Here is a 17,593-nt window from a genome sequence, read left to right as displayed (position 1 = left end):
TGTTCCTTACAAAGGTCACAAGACAAGCTCATTTATTCTCTGTAGAATTTTGGAAAACAATGACAATTAAAAGAACCTAAAACCTTAATCCTAAGAGAAGCCCCTTGGAGATAAGATTACTAATAACTTACAAAGATGCAAAATATATTTAAGTGGGGAAATGAGCTACTACTGGAATTCAAGTAAAAATGGGGGCACAAATTGAAAAAAGCATTAAGTATGGAAATGGTCACTTTCAACTTGAATTTTCAACCCTCTGTTATAACCCACTTCAAACTATTACCAGCTCTCATCTCTACTCAATAGCCTTTGGCTTCTTTCCATAATTTCATTCTTGCTCTTATTTTTATCTGCAGTTCTACACATACAAAGCAAACATCTTCCAGAGGCTTTTAAAATAATAACCTGTATAGTGGGTTGAATAGTGTCCCCCCTATAATTCATGCCTGCTTGGAACCTCAGAATGTGATTGTAAGGAATAACTGTATGCATCAACTTGACAAGGCCGCTGGTTACTCAGATATTTGCTCAAACATTATTCTGCGTGTTACTGTGAGGGTGATTTGGGTTGAGTTTAACATTTAAACCAACAAGCTGAGTAAAGCATACTGCCCTCCCTAATCTGGGTGGGCCTCATTCAACCTGTTTAATAAAACAAAAGGATGACCATGCTCAGAATAAGAAGGAATTCCTCTTCAGCCTTCAAACTAGGACAATTTTTTCCTGAAAGGTAAGACTCAACTCAAAGTGAAACAGACTTTTCCTTACTGTCAAGCCTTCTAGTCTTTCTGTTTCTCAGGCTTCTGGATCCACTAAACATCAGTTTTCCTGGGTCTCCAGCTTGTTCAGTGCACATTTTGAGACTTGTCAGCCTCCATAATTGTATATGTCTATACATCCTATTGGCTCTCTTTCTCAAGAGCACTGACTGATATAATGACCTTGTTTGGAAACAGGGACTTTGCAGATGTAACTAAGTTTATGCCCTGCTGGGTTAAGGTGGGCCCTAAATCCAATGACTGCTCTCCTTACAAGAAGAGGAGAAGACATACCAAGCTACAGGGTCTATGTACCAAGCTACAAACAGAGTAGAAGCCCATGTGAAGACAGAGGCAAATATCAAAGTGATGTTGTTATAAGCCAAGGAACACTAAGGATTGTGAGAAGCTACCGGAAGCTAGGGAAGGAAAGGAAGGACTCTTCTCTGGAGAGTTCAGAGAAATCATAACTCCACTGACACCTTAATGTTGGACTTCTAGCCTTGAAAACTAGGAGATAATAGATTTCTGTAGTTTTACGCTACCCAGTATGTGGTCATTCATTACAGCAGCCCAGGAAACTAATATAGCACCTAGCCTCCTTACCATGGACTAGAAGATATTATGTGATCAGCCCCCTGCTCATTCACTCTACTCTGACCACACTAGCCTCTTTTCTTCCCCGCAAATATGTCAGGCTGGCTCCTGACTCAAGGCCATGACGCTGGCACTCCTGTTGCCCAGATGCTCTGCCCTCCTTTTCATTATTCAGGCTTCAGTTCAAATGTCACCTACACAGAAAGGCCTCATCCAATCACCCCTGTTAAAGTGGCAACACACACCCTGCCACCCCTCATTGCTGTTTTGCTTACTTAGTAAAATGTATTACATCAAAAACCGTGTTACCATTTCCCACAGGTATGCTGTTTGCCTCCCCCCAAAGGGTAGAAGCTTCACGAGGGCAGAGGCTTCATCTTGTTCGCCACTCAACCGCAAGTGCCCAGAACTATACCTGACACTTAAAAGGTATGTGATAAATATTTTTTGGCAATCGAAACACTGAAATATCCAAGAAAACAAGTAAAAATATGATACAAGAAAGGAAAAAGGCGTAAACAAGCTGGTGGGGAAAACGAAAATCTGAAAAAAATGGAAAAAGAGAAAAAAGGGTAAACATAGTATCAAGAGTCTGTCACAGGTCTGGATTAGACTTTCTTCTTAAATACTGGGAAGCCATTGATGGTGTGGGCTGTGTCTGTTTACTCCTTATTAGTAAACCTGGCTGGAGTAAAACCTCAAAGATTTGGGGGCTGGGTGGGGAGAAAGGAGGCTATAATGGATGCTTTTGTGGATGGATGAATGATAGCACGGTGCAACAGATAAGCCAATAAAACCCCCAAAACCTGGGATGTAGGGCAGAAGAAGGGAAATCTCAAGAAGCAGCAGAAGAAATGCCACAACTGTGATCACCTTAAATGGACTAAACAGCTATAGAACACTAAGATTAGAGAACTGTGTAGCACAATATTTAGTAGAATTCAATCTCTTTTCACTAATTTCCTAAACATTTCAACTCCTTAAACATATTGAACACTCAAAAAATATTAAATATTTTTCTGCCTTTTCATAATCAAAATCCTAACCCAAAATTGTTTCAGAGAGAAATTAAGAGTCATATGCACATACTCACCTGAGTAAAAGCATTGTAAGAGTTTATTTCCACAGGGTGGTAGGAAGAGTTTACTAGAGGAAGTGACATTGGGGCTGGCAGAAGGAAAAGAGGGAAAAAAAGACAAGGACAAAGATCCAGCAATCCCACTCCTGGGCATGTATCCAGAGGGAACCTTAATTCAAAAAGACACATGCACCTCAGTGTTCATAGTAGCACTATTTACAATAGCCAAGACAAGGAGACAACCTAAATGTCCATCAATAGATGACTGGATAGAGAAGTTGTGGTCTATTTATACAATGGAATACTACACAGTCTTAAAAAATAATAAAATAATGCCATTTGCAGCAACATGGATGAACATGGAGAATGTCATTCTAAGTGAAGTAAGCCAGAAAGAGAAAGAAAAATACCACAAGATATCACTTATATGTGGAATCTCAAAAAAAGAGACAAATTTATTTACAAAACAGAAACAAACTCATAGACATAGAAAACAAACTTGACTTATATAGAATTTTGTAACTGAGGAAGTTGTCAAAACTCATGGACTAAACTTAGTTAAAAACTTAGTAAATAAAACAAAACCTGGGAAGTGGGTGGGAAGAGATAAACTGGGAGTTCAAGATTTGCAGATAGTAACTAATATACATAAAATGGGTAAACAACAAGTTTGTACTGTATAGCACAGGGAACTGTGTTCAGTGTCTTGTAGAAACCTATGGTGAAGAATCTGAGAACAAGTGTATGTATGTTCATTCCTATGTGACTGAAGTATTGTGCTGTATACCAGATACTGACACAACATTGTAGACTGACTGCACTTCAATAAAAATATATTTTAAAAAAAGACAAGGACATAAAAGAAGAAACAAAAATAGAAAAATCTGAAAGTTTACATTATTTAAGAAAAAAAAAAGAGTGGTCTAGAAGGAACAAGTATAAGGTACAAGCACAGGGAAGCAGAAGGAGAAAGGGAGGTAGCTTCACACTTCCTAGTGGAGGGCTCCACTTATCACCTCCAAGAGTGTGGACTTCATTCAAAAGATCTTAAAGAAGAACATTTCTAGTGAGTACTGACTCAGAAAAGCCACTTTGTGGTGTAAAGTACAGTGCAAAGGAAATGGAGATGGGCCAGATTACATCATCGAGAGGCCACAGGGATCATCTGTGTAAGAAGTGATGAGGGTGTCTGCAGCATCAGTCAAGGAGAGGATAATCATGGCTAAACACTTCTTCAGAAACAGTCAGTAAATAAAGGAGAGTGACTAAGTAAACAGGATAAGTAAGACAAAGAAAGAGGCACAGAGCTTGGTTTTGAAGACGCTAGCTCTGAGATCCAATACTGAGACAGGGAAATGAGATAGTTCAGGTTTGAGAAAAATAGGAAAACACAAAATAATGGGGATTTTATTTGGGGGGAAGAATGGTGTTTGTCATGATCAAAATAAGCAGGTCTTGTCAAGCTGATCGTGACAAGGGAACTCAAATTAGAAAGGGCAGAGAAGACTACTAAGGTAAGGTGTAAATCTGATGCGAAAAGAAAGGGAAAAAATGTTTTTGAGCACAGTGGATGTGCCAAGAACTGTTATGTGATTCAAACATATACTACCAGGTAATCTTTAAAAGAAACCTAACAAGGTATGTGAAATGATTCCCATTTCACAGATTAAGAAAACCAAGGCTTGGAAAGATCAAGTTTCTTGCTCAAGGTCACACAGATAATAAACAGCAAAATGGCTATTAAAATTCGGTCAGTTTGTAACAAATGCCCACGATCATTTCAAAATTAGAGGTTTTGTTTTATTTACTAAGTTTTTAACTAAGTTTAGTCCCTGTTTTGACAACTTCCTCAGTTACAAAATTCTGTATAAGTCAAAAGAAGTATTTTCCCCCTTGAATAACTCATCATGAATATTTATACATTCAATTATTCCCTTTAACTTTTTCCTCAGTGATTAATCTAAACAAGTTACTATGTCTTCTTGATGTGGACAGTCTGACAGCCCCTGCAGACTATTACTCCCTCGTGGCAATTTAGTTTGGGGATACATAATTTAGAAAAGCCAAGCACATTTGGTTTTTAAGCTTTACCCATGAGTCAAATTCTCCAGCCACACTGGAATTCTTTATTTTTTACCCTTTTTGCCTGTCCAAATTAAAAAAAAACAAAACCCTGGAATAATATACTTATCTTGATTAGCTGCACTTCAGAGTAAGTCTCAACTGTCGAAGTTTCTAAAAATATCACTAAAGTGAGTGGAGGGCTTAAGGGAATTATCTCTCAGGTGGAAAACCAGAGAGGGCATTATGGACTACCAGGGACCAAATTTACTCTTGTACCTTAAGCAACTAAAGAACTAGATAAACCATATGAAAAGAGGGTTTATAGAAATTGGACAATAGGCAGTGGAGAACAGTGGTTTTAAAGAGAAAGAAAGCAAATGAGATCATTTTTATAGTTGCCCCAGCTTACAGCCAGGAAAGAGTTTTCAAGCCGTAGTGGAGTAGCTGGGGGTGACCCTGGGGAAGCCCAGAAGTATCTGCGAGTTGAGAAGATAGAGTTGATAGTCAGGGAAAGCCAAGTCAGCCGAAATTTGGAAAGCAGAGGATGGAAGAAAATAAAGGTTTACAGTGAGAGAACCAGGAAACCTGTAGAAGGCTTCTCTTCTTCACCTGAGTCCATATCAGCACATCTGTGGGAGAAAAGTACCCAAGGAGAGCAAAGTGACCACTGGATAGGAGCAGGTAGAATGATCAGCAGCCCTCACAGAGGGCAGCCAGAGTGAAAAATCCTCGGACACATCAGGAATTAGAGTGCTCAGTAGTGGGGAAAAATGAGCTTCAGTCAAAAGGCTGTTCTGGATGTTCCATTCAGAAAAGCAGAAAAGAAAGGCTCAGAAAAAATCAAAATATTATTTCCAAAGTGGCATAGTAGCATCCCAGAATACAGCTCAGGAATATTTATGGAAACCAAAAATATCCAGCACTTAACAAGAAAAAATTTCACAATGTTTGGCATCCAAAAAAAAAAAAAAGTGTCAGGCATGCAAAGAAGACAGAAAAATACAATCCATAATAAGGAAAAACAGAATCAAATGATACTGCTACACAATTAGTAGATTAAGGACACTAAAACAGCTTTCTATGTCAGTTAGCCTATTTCTGGTTTGTAAAGAAATTTGTAACTTTTTTTTTTAAGATTCCACATATAAGCGACATATGATATCTGTCTCTGTCTGACTTACTTCACTTAATATGATAGATAATCTCTGGGTCCATCCATGTTGCTGTACACCTGAAACCTCACTACTGTTGCTGTGAAGAAAATAACTGACTGGAGGTTTTGGAACTTCTCACTAAAAGCCAACTACTTCTTTTTCCTTTCTTTCCTTTTTTTGTGTGTGTTATTTCTCCTTCTTTCATCGTTTAATAGTGTTGCAAAAAGGATGAATTTTAATAACTAATAAGCAACACGAATTGAAAGTATTTCATAGACTGGCTTGACATAAGATTGGCAGGATTGTTACAGCTCTAATTTTTTTTTTTACTTTTTTTATTATGGTAGAAATATATGTAACATGAAGTTTGACATTTTAACCATTTTTAAGTGTACAATTCAGTGGCATTTACATTCACAATGCTGTGCAGCCGTCACAACTATCTGTTTTAAAACGTATTTCATCACCCCAAATGGAGACTCTGTTACCATTAAACAGTAACTCCCATTTCTCATACTCCTCCGCCCCCCTCACCCGTAACTCCTGCTTTACTTTCTGTCTCTAGGAATTTGTATGTTTTAGACACCTTACATAAGTGGAATCAGATAATATTTATTTTATTATGTCTAGCTTCTTAGCATAATGTTTTTAAGATCTGATCCTTTTTATGGTTAATATCCAGTATCCATATATGCCACTTTTTATTTATTCATTCATCTGTTGATGGACACTTGGGTTGTTTTCACCTTTTGGTTATTGTAAATAATGCTACTGAAAACTGGTAATATTAAGTATCTCTTTGAGTATCTGTTTTCCATTTTTGGGGGGTACGTACCTAAACATGGAATTGGTGGGGCACTTGGTAATTCTCTGTTTAGCTTTTTGAGGAACTGCCAAGCAGTTTTCCATGGCGACTGTACCAAAAATTTACATTCCCACCAGCATGTATGAGGGTTTCAATTTCTCTATATCCTTCCAACACTTGTCATTTTCCTTATTTGTTTTTGATTATAACTATCCTAGTAGATGAAAAGTGCTATTTCATTATGGTTTTGAATTGCATTTCCCTAATGACTATAATGATGAGCATCTTTCATGTGCTTATTAGCCATTTGTATATCTTATTTGCATAAATGTCTATTCAAGTCCTCTGCCCATTTTTTAATTCTGTTGTCTTTTTGTTGTTGAGTTTAGGAGTTCTTTACATATTCTGGATATTAAACACTTATAAATCACTTATATAATTTGCAAACATTTTTCTCCCATTCGGTAGGTTTTCTTTTCACTTTCTTGATAATGCTCCTTGATGCATAAAAACTTTTAATTTTGATTAAGTCCAATTTATGTATTTTCTCTTTTGTTGCTCATGCTTTTGGTGTCATATCTAAAAATCCACTGCCAAATTCAAGGTCATGAAGATTACTCATATGTTTTCTTCTAAGAATTTTATGGTTTTAGCTCTTTCTGACTTCATTCTTTTGCGTTGGGAAATCTCACGAACCAGCACCATCTGTTGAAGAGAAAACACTTTCCTAATTGAATGGATGTAAAAGTCATGTGAAAAACTAGTTGGGGGCATAGGTTTATTTCTGAACTCTCAATTCTATTCCATTGGTCTATATGCCTATCTTGATAAAATTACCATAAAGCTTTGATCACTGTAGCTTTGCAGTAAGTTTTGAAATTGGGAAGTGTGAGTCTCCCAACTCTATTCTTCTGTTTCAATATTCTGTTGACTCCTAAGGGCCTCATCCATTTGTTATTAATCTGAGTATCTGTTTTTCCATTTTTGCAAAAAAGGATACTGGAATTTTCATAAGAATTGTATTGAATCTTAGATTTCTTTGGATGGTATTGGTATCTTAACAATACACAGTCTCCCTATCCATGAACACAGAATATCTTTTGCCAATTTCTTTTAATCTAAAGGAAAGTGAGCTTGGGGAAACTAGGAAAAAGATCTCAATGACTGTACAGTACTGTGCTCTTGTCACCTGACTTAATGTGACTTTCATTTCTCCACCCTGTGATGGAATTATGATTAACTAATCCTGGAATAACTTCCAGGGTCAGTAAGATCTTGCATTAAAAGCAAAACAAAATCTCAAAACAGCTACTTAAGTGTTAAGTATTGTTAACAACTTAGGTAAGAAATATTGTTATAGTTTTATTATTACAATTTATAGTTTCATAACAAAGTTAATGAAACATATAAGCATATAAAGAAATATTCTTATATAAAGACTTAAACATAAGACAAGATACAATAAACCTCCTTGAAGAAAATATAGGCAAAACATTATCTGACATATATCTCAAAAATGTTCTCCTAGAACAGTCTACTCAAGCAATAGAAATAAAAGAAAGAATAAACAAGTGGGACCTAATGAAACTTACAAGCTTCTGCACAGCAAAGGAAACCATAAGTAAAACAAAAAGACAACCTATGGAATGGGAGAAAATTTTGCAAATGCAACCGACAAAGGCTTGATCTTCAGAATATATAAGCAGCTCATATATGATTTAATAAGAAACAACCAAACAACACAATCCAAAAATGGGCAAAAGACCTAAACAAACAATTCTCCAAGGAAGACTACAAATGATCAATAGGCACATGAAAAAATGCTCAATATCACTAATTATCAGAGAAATGCAAATCAAAACTACAATGAGGTATCACCTCACACCAGTCAGAATGGCCATCATTCAAAAATCCACAAATGAGAAATGCTGTAGAGGCTGTGGAGAAAGGGGAACCTCCTGCACTGCTGGTGAGAATGCAGTTTGGTGCAGCCACTGTGCAAAACAGTATGGAGATTCCTCAAAAGACTAGGAAAAGACTTACCGTATGACCCAGGAATCCCACTCCTGGGCATATATCCAGAAGGAACCCTACTTCAGGATGACATCTGCACCCCAATGTTCACAGCAGCACTATTTACAATAGCCAAGACATGGAAACAGCCTAAATGTCCATCAACAGATGACTGGATAAAGAAGATGTGGTATATTTATACAATGGAATACTACTCAGCCATAAAAACTGACAACATAATGCCATTTGCAGCAACATGGATGCTCTTGGAGAATGTCACTCTAAGTGAAGTAAGCCAGAAAAAGAAGGAAAAATACCATATGAGATCGCTCATATGTGGAATCTAAAAAAAAAAAAAAAAAAAAAAAAAAAAAAAAAAAAAAAAGCATAAATACAAAACAGAAATAGACTCAAAGATTCAAAGACATAGAATACAAACTTGTGGTTGCCAAGGGGGCGGGGGGGTGGGAAGGGATAGACTGGGATTTCAAAATTGTAGAATAGATAAACAAGATTATACTGTATAGCACAGGGAAATATATACAAGATCTTATAGTAGCTCACAGAGAAAAAAAATGTGACAATGAATATATATATATTCATGTATAACTGAAAAATTGTGCTCTACACTGAAATTTGACACAACATTGTAAAATGATTATAAATCAATAAAAAATGTTAAAAAAAAGGCATTCATACAGTAAAAGACTAAGTATTCTTTATTTATATAATTGATATTATAAGATGCTAGAAGAAGAGGTGATATTTATAACTAAAATATTAAGAGTACTATAGAAATATTATACTTTGTTCTATTTAATTCTTGTAAGAATTTAATAATCTATAAATCCAATCTTACCCTAAATCTGGCAAACTTTCTTGAGAGGTATAGAAAGATGGTTGTCCTCCTTGGCTGATGGATGGATAAATGGAGGGGAGATTATTACAGAGAATGACTTAATGTACTGCAGTGGTCTCCAACCTTTTATGTTTATTGACACCTCTTAGTTAAAAAAAGTTTTCAGTATAATCCCCTAAGACACCCGTGCTTATAAGTTTTATATATATATATGTATATGTACACACACACTACTGCTTATTAAACTGAATATTAGTAAAGTTTTATTTCCATTTTTTACACAAAAGTTAAGTAGCAATATTTTTTTCCTGTAATACACTGAATCATCTTGTACAGTATAATGAAGAAAACTGCTTTAGAGAATAAAAAAAGATGAAGAAAAAAGGCAAAGGTTTTTGCTCCTTATGATACATCCTAACTCTGCTACTTCTTGAAACTTGGAGACACTGAATCATTGTCTCATTCTTAAGCCAAGGCAGTCTTGAGATGAAGAACAAAGCTGGAGGTATCATGCTCCCAGACTTGAAACTATACGTCAAAGCTACAGTAATCAAAACAGCACAGAACTGGCACAAAAACAGACACATAGATCAAAGGAAAAGAAGAGAGAGCCTAGAAATAAACCCATGCTCATCTGGTCAATTAATCTGTAACAAAGGAGGCAAGAATATACAATGGGGAAAAGACAGTCTCTTCAATAAATGGTGTTAGTAAAGCTGGACAGTTACATGCAAAAGAATGAAACTGCACCACTTTCTCAGACTACATACAAAAATGAACTCAAAATGGATTAAAAACTTAAATGTAAGACCTGAAACCATAAAACTCCTAGAAGAAAAAATAGGCAGTAATCTCTTTGACATTAGTCTCAGCACTTTCGGGGGGGGCGGTGCTGGCTATACTTCCTTAGGCAAGGGCAACAATGGCAAAAATAAACAAATGAGACTACATCAAACTAAAAAGCTTTTATGCATAGTGAAGGAAACTTTCAACAAAACAAAAAGGTAGCCTACTGAACGGGAGAAGATACTAGGAAGTGACATATCTGATAATGGGTAGATTTTCAAACTATATAAAGAACTCATATAACTCAGTATTAAAAAATAAACAACCTTATAAAAAAATGGGCAGAGGACCTAAATAGACATTTTTCCAAAAAAGACATACAGATGGCCAACAGGTACATGGAAGGTGCCCAGCGTCTAATCATTATGGAAACGCAAATCAAAACCACAATAAGATATGACCTCACACCTGCCAGAATGGCTATTATCAAAAAGACAAGAAGCAACAAATGTTGGTAAGAATGTGGAGAAAAGGAAACCACTGTGTACTAGTGGTGGAAATGTAAACTGGTGTAGCCACTACGGCAAACAGTATGGAGATTCCTTAAAAAAATACAAATAGAACTACCATATGATCCAGCAAATCTACTTCTGGGTATTTATGCAAAGAAAACACTAATTCAAAAGATAAATGTACTCCTATAGTTAATGCAGCACTGTTTACAATAGCTAAGATATTGGAAGCAACCTAAATGTTGATCAGTAAATGAATGAATCAAGAAGAGGTGAAACACTGAAACACACACACACACACACACATACACGAAGATCACTCAGCATGAAAAAGAATGAAATCTTGTTATTTGCAGCAACATGGACAGACTGGAGGGTATTATGCTAAGTGAAGTAAGTCAGACAGAAAAATGAGTTAACATACGATTTCACTTATATATGGAATCTACAAAATGAAACAAATGAACAATCAAAACAAAACAGAAACAGACTCATAGATACAGAGAACAAACCAGTGGTTGCCAAAGAGGAGGGAGGTGGTTGGGGAGAGGGAGAGACAGACAAAATTGGGAAAGGGAATTAAGAGGCACAAACTTCCAGTCATAAAATAAATACATCATGGGGATATAATGTACACAGAGGGAGTACAGTCAGTAATACTGAAATAAACTTGCATGGAGACAGATAAAAACTAGACTTATTGTGGTGATCACAATGTCTAAAAACATCGAATCACTATGTTGTATACTTGAAACTAACGTAATACTGCATATTAATTATAACTCGATTTAAAAAGAAAAATGCTTAGACTCTTGAAGTCACCATCCATGGTGACTGAAGTGTAATCTATAGTTTCTGGAAAAAAAGAAAAAGAAAGAAAGAAAGAAAACAAAGAAAAATAAAATATCTCATATTGAGTATGCCAATCACAAAAGGGAAAATGGTGTTATTTCTGGGAATGCTCTTAAGTGGTTATCCAAAGTATTTTTTTTTTTAGCAACAGTGGAATTATTTTCTTTCTCTAATGAATTCTTTTGCAAATAAATCAAATAAATTGGGGGAAAAAAGGAGTACTGTCCCAATCTATTAATGTTCCTTTCTTGGTATCACTAATAAAAATTTCTCCCTACTTGATCTATTTTAAAGGAAAATTTTTAAATGTTTGCCCTCAGGTACAAAGATGGGTCAAGAATTCTGTTACATGACACATTAGGGAAGAATCCAAGAGGGCCCAAAGAGGGCCCAAAGAGGGCCAGGTGGTTCTCAAAAGTGGTTCTCTGCCCTGCTGGTGCACAGGAGGCTGGAGAGTGGTGAGAGCCTGTCTAGAAGGCTGACAGACCCCCTCAAGAGCTATGGTGTGTTCCCAAGAGGGTCTTTTTCCCTCCAGAAATCAGTCAGGAAATTTAATTCCTCCTTTTGCCAAGTAAGAGGCTGGTTAGTTATCTCTTCCAACAGGAGTAAAATGACACCTATCGATCTCATAGGTGAAGAAACTACAAAAATCTCATAGATACATCATCTCCCAGTTGTAGCACTGCCAGACTACTTCTTTCACTTGTAACAAGGATAATAAAAGTATTACTGCTTCCCTTTGTAAACTATTGTTTCTAAGCTGACAAATACTCCCAACAACCTCGTAATTTGTTAAAACACACTTTAGGTCAAACTAGAAAACAGAATGACATGCTAAAGCAAGACTCAAATATGTGTATGCCAAGAGAGGATGAAGGGCAATGCCTGGATGTTTACAAAGTGATGTGAAGAGATGGGAGTGTTGGGGAACTGCGACTGGACCCAAGGGATGTGTGGTCTGGTGGTTTTGTTTAATTTTTTTAAACTTACATCGCTGAGCCTTTCCCGAGAGCTGCTCCTGTGGAAGCCCTTGGATTCTCCACTTGCGCTTTCACTGTCACTGTCCCTGCAGCTGTTCTGCCCTGGCTTGAGCTGAAGGCAGAAGAAAAGAGAAAAAAAGAAAGGTGTCAGTGGTCTCCTCATACAACTGCTCCTTCACCCCTATTCTTTGAGTTTTGTCAAAAGTGAACAATTTAAGGTCCTGATCTTTAGCATTTTTCCTCGGCTTCTGAACAGTGCCAGGGAAGCTGCCACAGAAAGAAACATGGAAGGCAGGATAAGCAAAATATTTATATAAAATGTCAATGTAGACAAAAGACCTGAGCAAGCCTTAAGTAAACATCTGAGAAGTCTAACAAATGTTCATGAATCTTGGAAGGTAATCTTTTCTCAGATTTTTCCTCTACTGTGATTTGGGGGTGGGGGGTCAATAGTAATAGAAAGACCAAAAATACTGACTAAGCTAAAGCCAGGTTACACAAATTATGATTTCTCACCTTATTTCTTTTGTCCCCTTCTAGGAAAAAAACAAAAACAAAAACCAACAAAACAGAACAAAAAACAAGATTTTCTCCTCCTAAGAGAAAATGATGAGATTCTGTATATTATCCTTTAACCATTAGGGAGACGATGGTCCTGTTTTTTAGACAATATTCTGGAGGTCTCCTGTCAGATATTTAAAAATACCAAATTAAGACCTACAGCATAAGTAAATTAAGCCAGCATCCATTCAACAAATATGTAAGAGCTGACAGTTAAAAGCCAGAGATATGGGGCTTAACCAAATTAAAAAGTCTCTGATCTTATGAAACTTACATTTTAGCAGTTTCTACACATTTACCCAGCTCTGATGTTCATGTTCAGGATGCTCTACACATTTACCCAGATCTGATTTTTCATTCAAATTGAACAAACACAGAACTGTAAACCATTAGTCTCCATAAGACTATGAGTCAAATTCATATGGAACCACAGTTGCAGAGAACCCAAGCAATTTGATGCAGATTACAAGACACAGCTCCTTTATAACGTCCTCAATTTAGCAAGAGAAAAGTGCAATATAAACAAATATAACAAAACAACGGAAATACATACATGCTAAACGCAAACAAAAAAGTAGCCAGTGACGTTAGGAGAAAAGATGGTTTCTGAAGCCTTCGATTTTAATAGCAGATTGAGCTCACATGGCTGAAAGGAGAGGGAAAGACATTCTTGATGGGAGAAAGACAGAAAAGGTAGGGAAAGCAACACGTTAGGAACATGATCAGGGGTCTTATCTGAAGCAGAGAGTTCCTTTGGGGAGGAAATAGGAAGAAACAGTAGAGAGAAGTGTATGGATCAGAGCATGCAAGAAACACAAGCCCCATATTTCTGGGAAGGAGGGAACTTCAGAGCAGACAGGTAGCAAAACTTTTGCCTGCAGGTTCTCATGTGGCTCTGGGGCCCTGGGGGAAGATGAACCAAGACGAAGGGAGAATGAATCCGAATCAGCATTCCTTGTACCTTTAACCTGCCTCTTAAAACACTGCAGTTCAGACTTGACTTTTGGTTATATCATCCAATCAGCTGTCCCCAAATCCCCACTATATAGGGAGCGTTCTTTTGTATTTCAACTTTTCTACAAATCCACTTTTATCATTTTCTTTTAAAATCTCCTTCTTCAGGAAGTTTTCTCCAATGGAACCAAGAAAAATGATGCTAATTTTACTTTGTATCCTCCTGAGCCCTTAAGTACTTAGTTTCCTCCTGAATTACTGCTAAATCTACTAATTCTAAATTAATTCGGATGCAAGCTATATGAGCCTTTTCTTATTACTATGGAATAAAAGTTCAGAATATTGTCATTCTCTTCAAGTCTTCATTTTTATACTTGTAATAAAGGGGAATTTATTCTAAAATGAATATCACTTCCTCTCACTTTCCTGAACATGACACATCCATTCCTGCCTGCACTTTTCCACATTGTATTTCCTCAATCTGGAATGCTCACCATCACTTTCTCTGTGCTTTTCATGTCTAGATATTTTTTTTAAAGTTCAAATAGCATCTTGTCCACTGTGGTCTTTGAAGAGCTCTTCCTTTGTATATTTATTTTTTTGACATGTCTTCAAAGTTTAGCTAGCACCTCATTCTTTATTAAATGCCTTTGATAATTTTGATACATTTTCAAGTTTTATAAGGCCTATATTAAATGTATTTATACTGATGATAAAATCTGTATGTGGAGTGGGCTCTTTAATTCATACGCAATGTCAGAACTCTTATTTCACTGGATCTCTGAGTTAAGTAAAGGCAGGTAAAGCTAACTCCAATGTATGGATAAAGAAACAAGTAAAGGAAGCGGGCTGAGAATTTGCCAAGAGATCTAGGGCCTACCCCATGACTCCACTGCCTACTGCTCTCCTCATTTTAATTCTTAGTGCCTGTTTAGGTGTTTACATTTAACTTGGAAATAATGACTCTGCAGTATACTAGTGTTCTCCATAGAATATATTTTCAGTATATTTGTGATACCTAACTGCCTTCACAAAGAAAGAAATCGTATTAGGTAATATTTAATCAAGAGATGTTTATAAAAACTAAGTCCTCCAACTTAGATGAGAAAAAAAATACCCAGCTGGGAATTAAGGGTATAAAAGTGTCAAAACCTTTCCTAATGTTCAACTGGCTTAACAAAATCTGGACTTTGCATTTGGGTCTTTTCCATGTTTCTTCATGGAAGGAAAATGATGACTTCAACAAGGCCCAACAAGAGGCTCCAGTGGCCATTACGTAAATTATCTCACTAAATGTTGATCTAGGCTCAGGGCAAAACCCAAGAAAAACTGAGGGGAGCAGCTTACTAGCCTTCAATGTGTCCTGCCAGCAAAAGCACTTCAGTGAATTCTCTTCAGAGAGTCTTACATAAAATCCACCCCTACACTACCCCTTTCTCCTCCAAAGCCAGGCTCAAGTTTAAAGGAAACTTAGGATTTTAAGCTGTCAGACAGCTCAATATTTCAAAGAAATAGACTGACTACAGTAAGTACTAAAGCTAAACCACAAGATTTCAGGCAAAGAAGTATTCCTTCCTAATCCCATGAATACATTTAAAACTGGCATTTTCAACCACATCCAATGGATCATTTGGGGTAGCATAACTAACTCAGAAGTTGTAATCCTTCACCTGAAATTCCCAGCTATTACCTAAGACCAAGAGACATTATAAAGGCCAGGTGCTGTCTTAAACATTTAAAGACCTAAGGAAAATCAATCTGTTTGCACTGATTTATCCTAGCATCCACAGCAGCTCTGTTATAAGAAAGTTTTTGCTATACAGGATGCAATGAGATTTCTTACTACCAGCCTTTAGGTTTTTCAGGGCCTTGTTTATTTAAAAATTACTATAATTCACTCTCTAGTTCCAGAAGTTTCTTCCCATTAGGATATTAAATAGTTTAGGAGTCAGAACTAGAAAAAAAAAAAAATGAAAGGATGCCAGCATCTGGCATGAGTGGCAATAATACTCTGAGTAAGATGAACATCTTTTATAAAATTTAAGAATTTAGTTTTTTTTTATTAGATTTCACTGTCAACAATATATTTTCCAAACTCTGAAACTGTGTTGTCATTACAGAGTTAACTGTTATTAATGGCAAATTAGGAAAATAATTATCCACAATTTTATCACTGCTAACGAACATATAACAAAGTCCCATCACCCTGGACTGAGGGAAGGTGGAACGATTCTGTGCACACTTAACAAGATCTGTGAGCCAGGCTATGCCACTCTTTTCAGCTTGAGTATGAAGAGTTGAAACAAGATGCTAGACATCTAGCTCAGCAGGTGTCATTAACTCTTCAAACAATATTCACAGAAGGATAAAGTATGTGGAGACAATATCTATGCCTAGAACTCTAAAGGAATGATGTGAATTATGCAGTGTAATGCGGAAGAGCATCTGAAAGTAATCTCCTACCACAGTTTAGGTTTCTCAAAGCGGCATAAATCCTATCTCAAACTGCTGAGTTCTCCTGTAGGGATCTAAATGAACCCTATATAACTTTCTAAAAATGTATCAGTAAGCACAGACCCATTTTTTATAATATACCTTCACTAACATCAAAACAGCAAGTATTTAATCTTATAAAACTGTTGTTTTGTTTTTTCCATATAAAACTGTCCCCAAGTGGAGAAAGTTTCAATAGATTAAGTGGTATTTGTACTATTCTATTTCTTAGGCTTTAAAAGGTACTTCAAAGGAGAAATACAGAAGCAAACTAAGCAACTTAATGAAAAGGCTGACACATCAAAATGAGCTAACAGGAAATAACTACTACAAACAAAAATTCCAAAGCTGGTTAGAAAATACATTTTCTTAAGAAATAAATAAATATATTGTACTTGTAAATGTACAATAACAAGTTGTGCCAGAAAGATAAGAATTAAATTCTGGAAACTAGGGCAGGGCAAGGAATTTGCGCAATTTCTCTGGGATCCTAGAACTCAGAATTATCTTGTCATCATCTTCAATAATTAAAGAATTTTAAGGATTTAGTAATCTTCAAGTTAACCACTAACAAAATTTAGATACTAAAAATACTTGTTTTCGAAATCACTGTCAAATGTAAAAGAATTCAAATCATAATCAGTAAAGAAATAGAGAGAAAATAAGGGAAACAGCAAAAAGCATGCATGTGACTAAGTACATTAATTATAACATCAACAGTATACCTGAAGCTATTTTTTAAAACAGGCAAAGACGTCTAGTTTCTATTGGGCAAAATAAATAAATGAATAAACAAACAAGTAATTACTTGTTAGTTATAAAACACTTCCACATTTTAAGAGAAAAAAAGACAAAATACTATAAACAGCTAGACAAAGTCATATGTCAAAGACAGTCATGGTGTAAGAGGTACAATTTTTACCTTTTACACTTCTGCTCTTTATACTAAAGCATAACCCTTGATATCCCAATGTATAAAGTAAAAAACATTTTAACTAATAAAGGAAATCAACAGGAGCTGGGAAACTTTAGCATTATATTTATCAGAGAGCAAAAAAGGGAAACAATAGAAAAGGACACAGAGGCTAAAGAACTCAGTTTTACTTAGGCAATATATATTAAATTTG

General features: G+C 36.1%; 1 protein-coding gene across 6 annotated transcripts in view; it reads right to left on the bottom strand.

Moving 5' to 3' along the window:
* AUTS2 (activator of transcription and developmental regulator AUTS2) overlaps positions 1 to 17,593 on the bottom strand; it is a 1,021,698-nt gene that overhangs the window by 562,246 nt on the left and 441,859 nt on the right. For 5 of the 6 annotated variants that reach the window (XM_074345970.1, XM_074345974.1, XM_074345973.1 and 2 more), the window contains one exon: positions 12,469 to 12,570. The exons of the other annotated variant lie outside the window; for it this stretch is intronic. In XM_074345970.1, the coding sequence (XP_074202071.1) occupies positions 12,469 to 12,570 (102 nt within the window). The remainder of the gene's footprint in view (positions 1 to 12,468; positions 12,571 to 17,593) is intronic. 6 annotated transcript variants of the gene reach the window in all.

Source organism: Camelus bactrianus, chromosome 18 (genome assembly GCF_048773025.1).
Source record: "Camelus bactrianus isolate YW-2024 breed Bactrian camel chromosome 18, ASM4877302v1, whole genome shotgun sequence".
In the NCBI taxonomy this organism is placed as follows: Eukaryota; Metazoa; Chordata; class Mammalia; order Artiodactyla; family Camelidae; genus Camelus; species Camelus bactrianus.
Note: the sequence above shows the minus strand (reverse complement) of the source record. Positions and strands in the feature narration are given on the sequence as shown.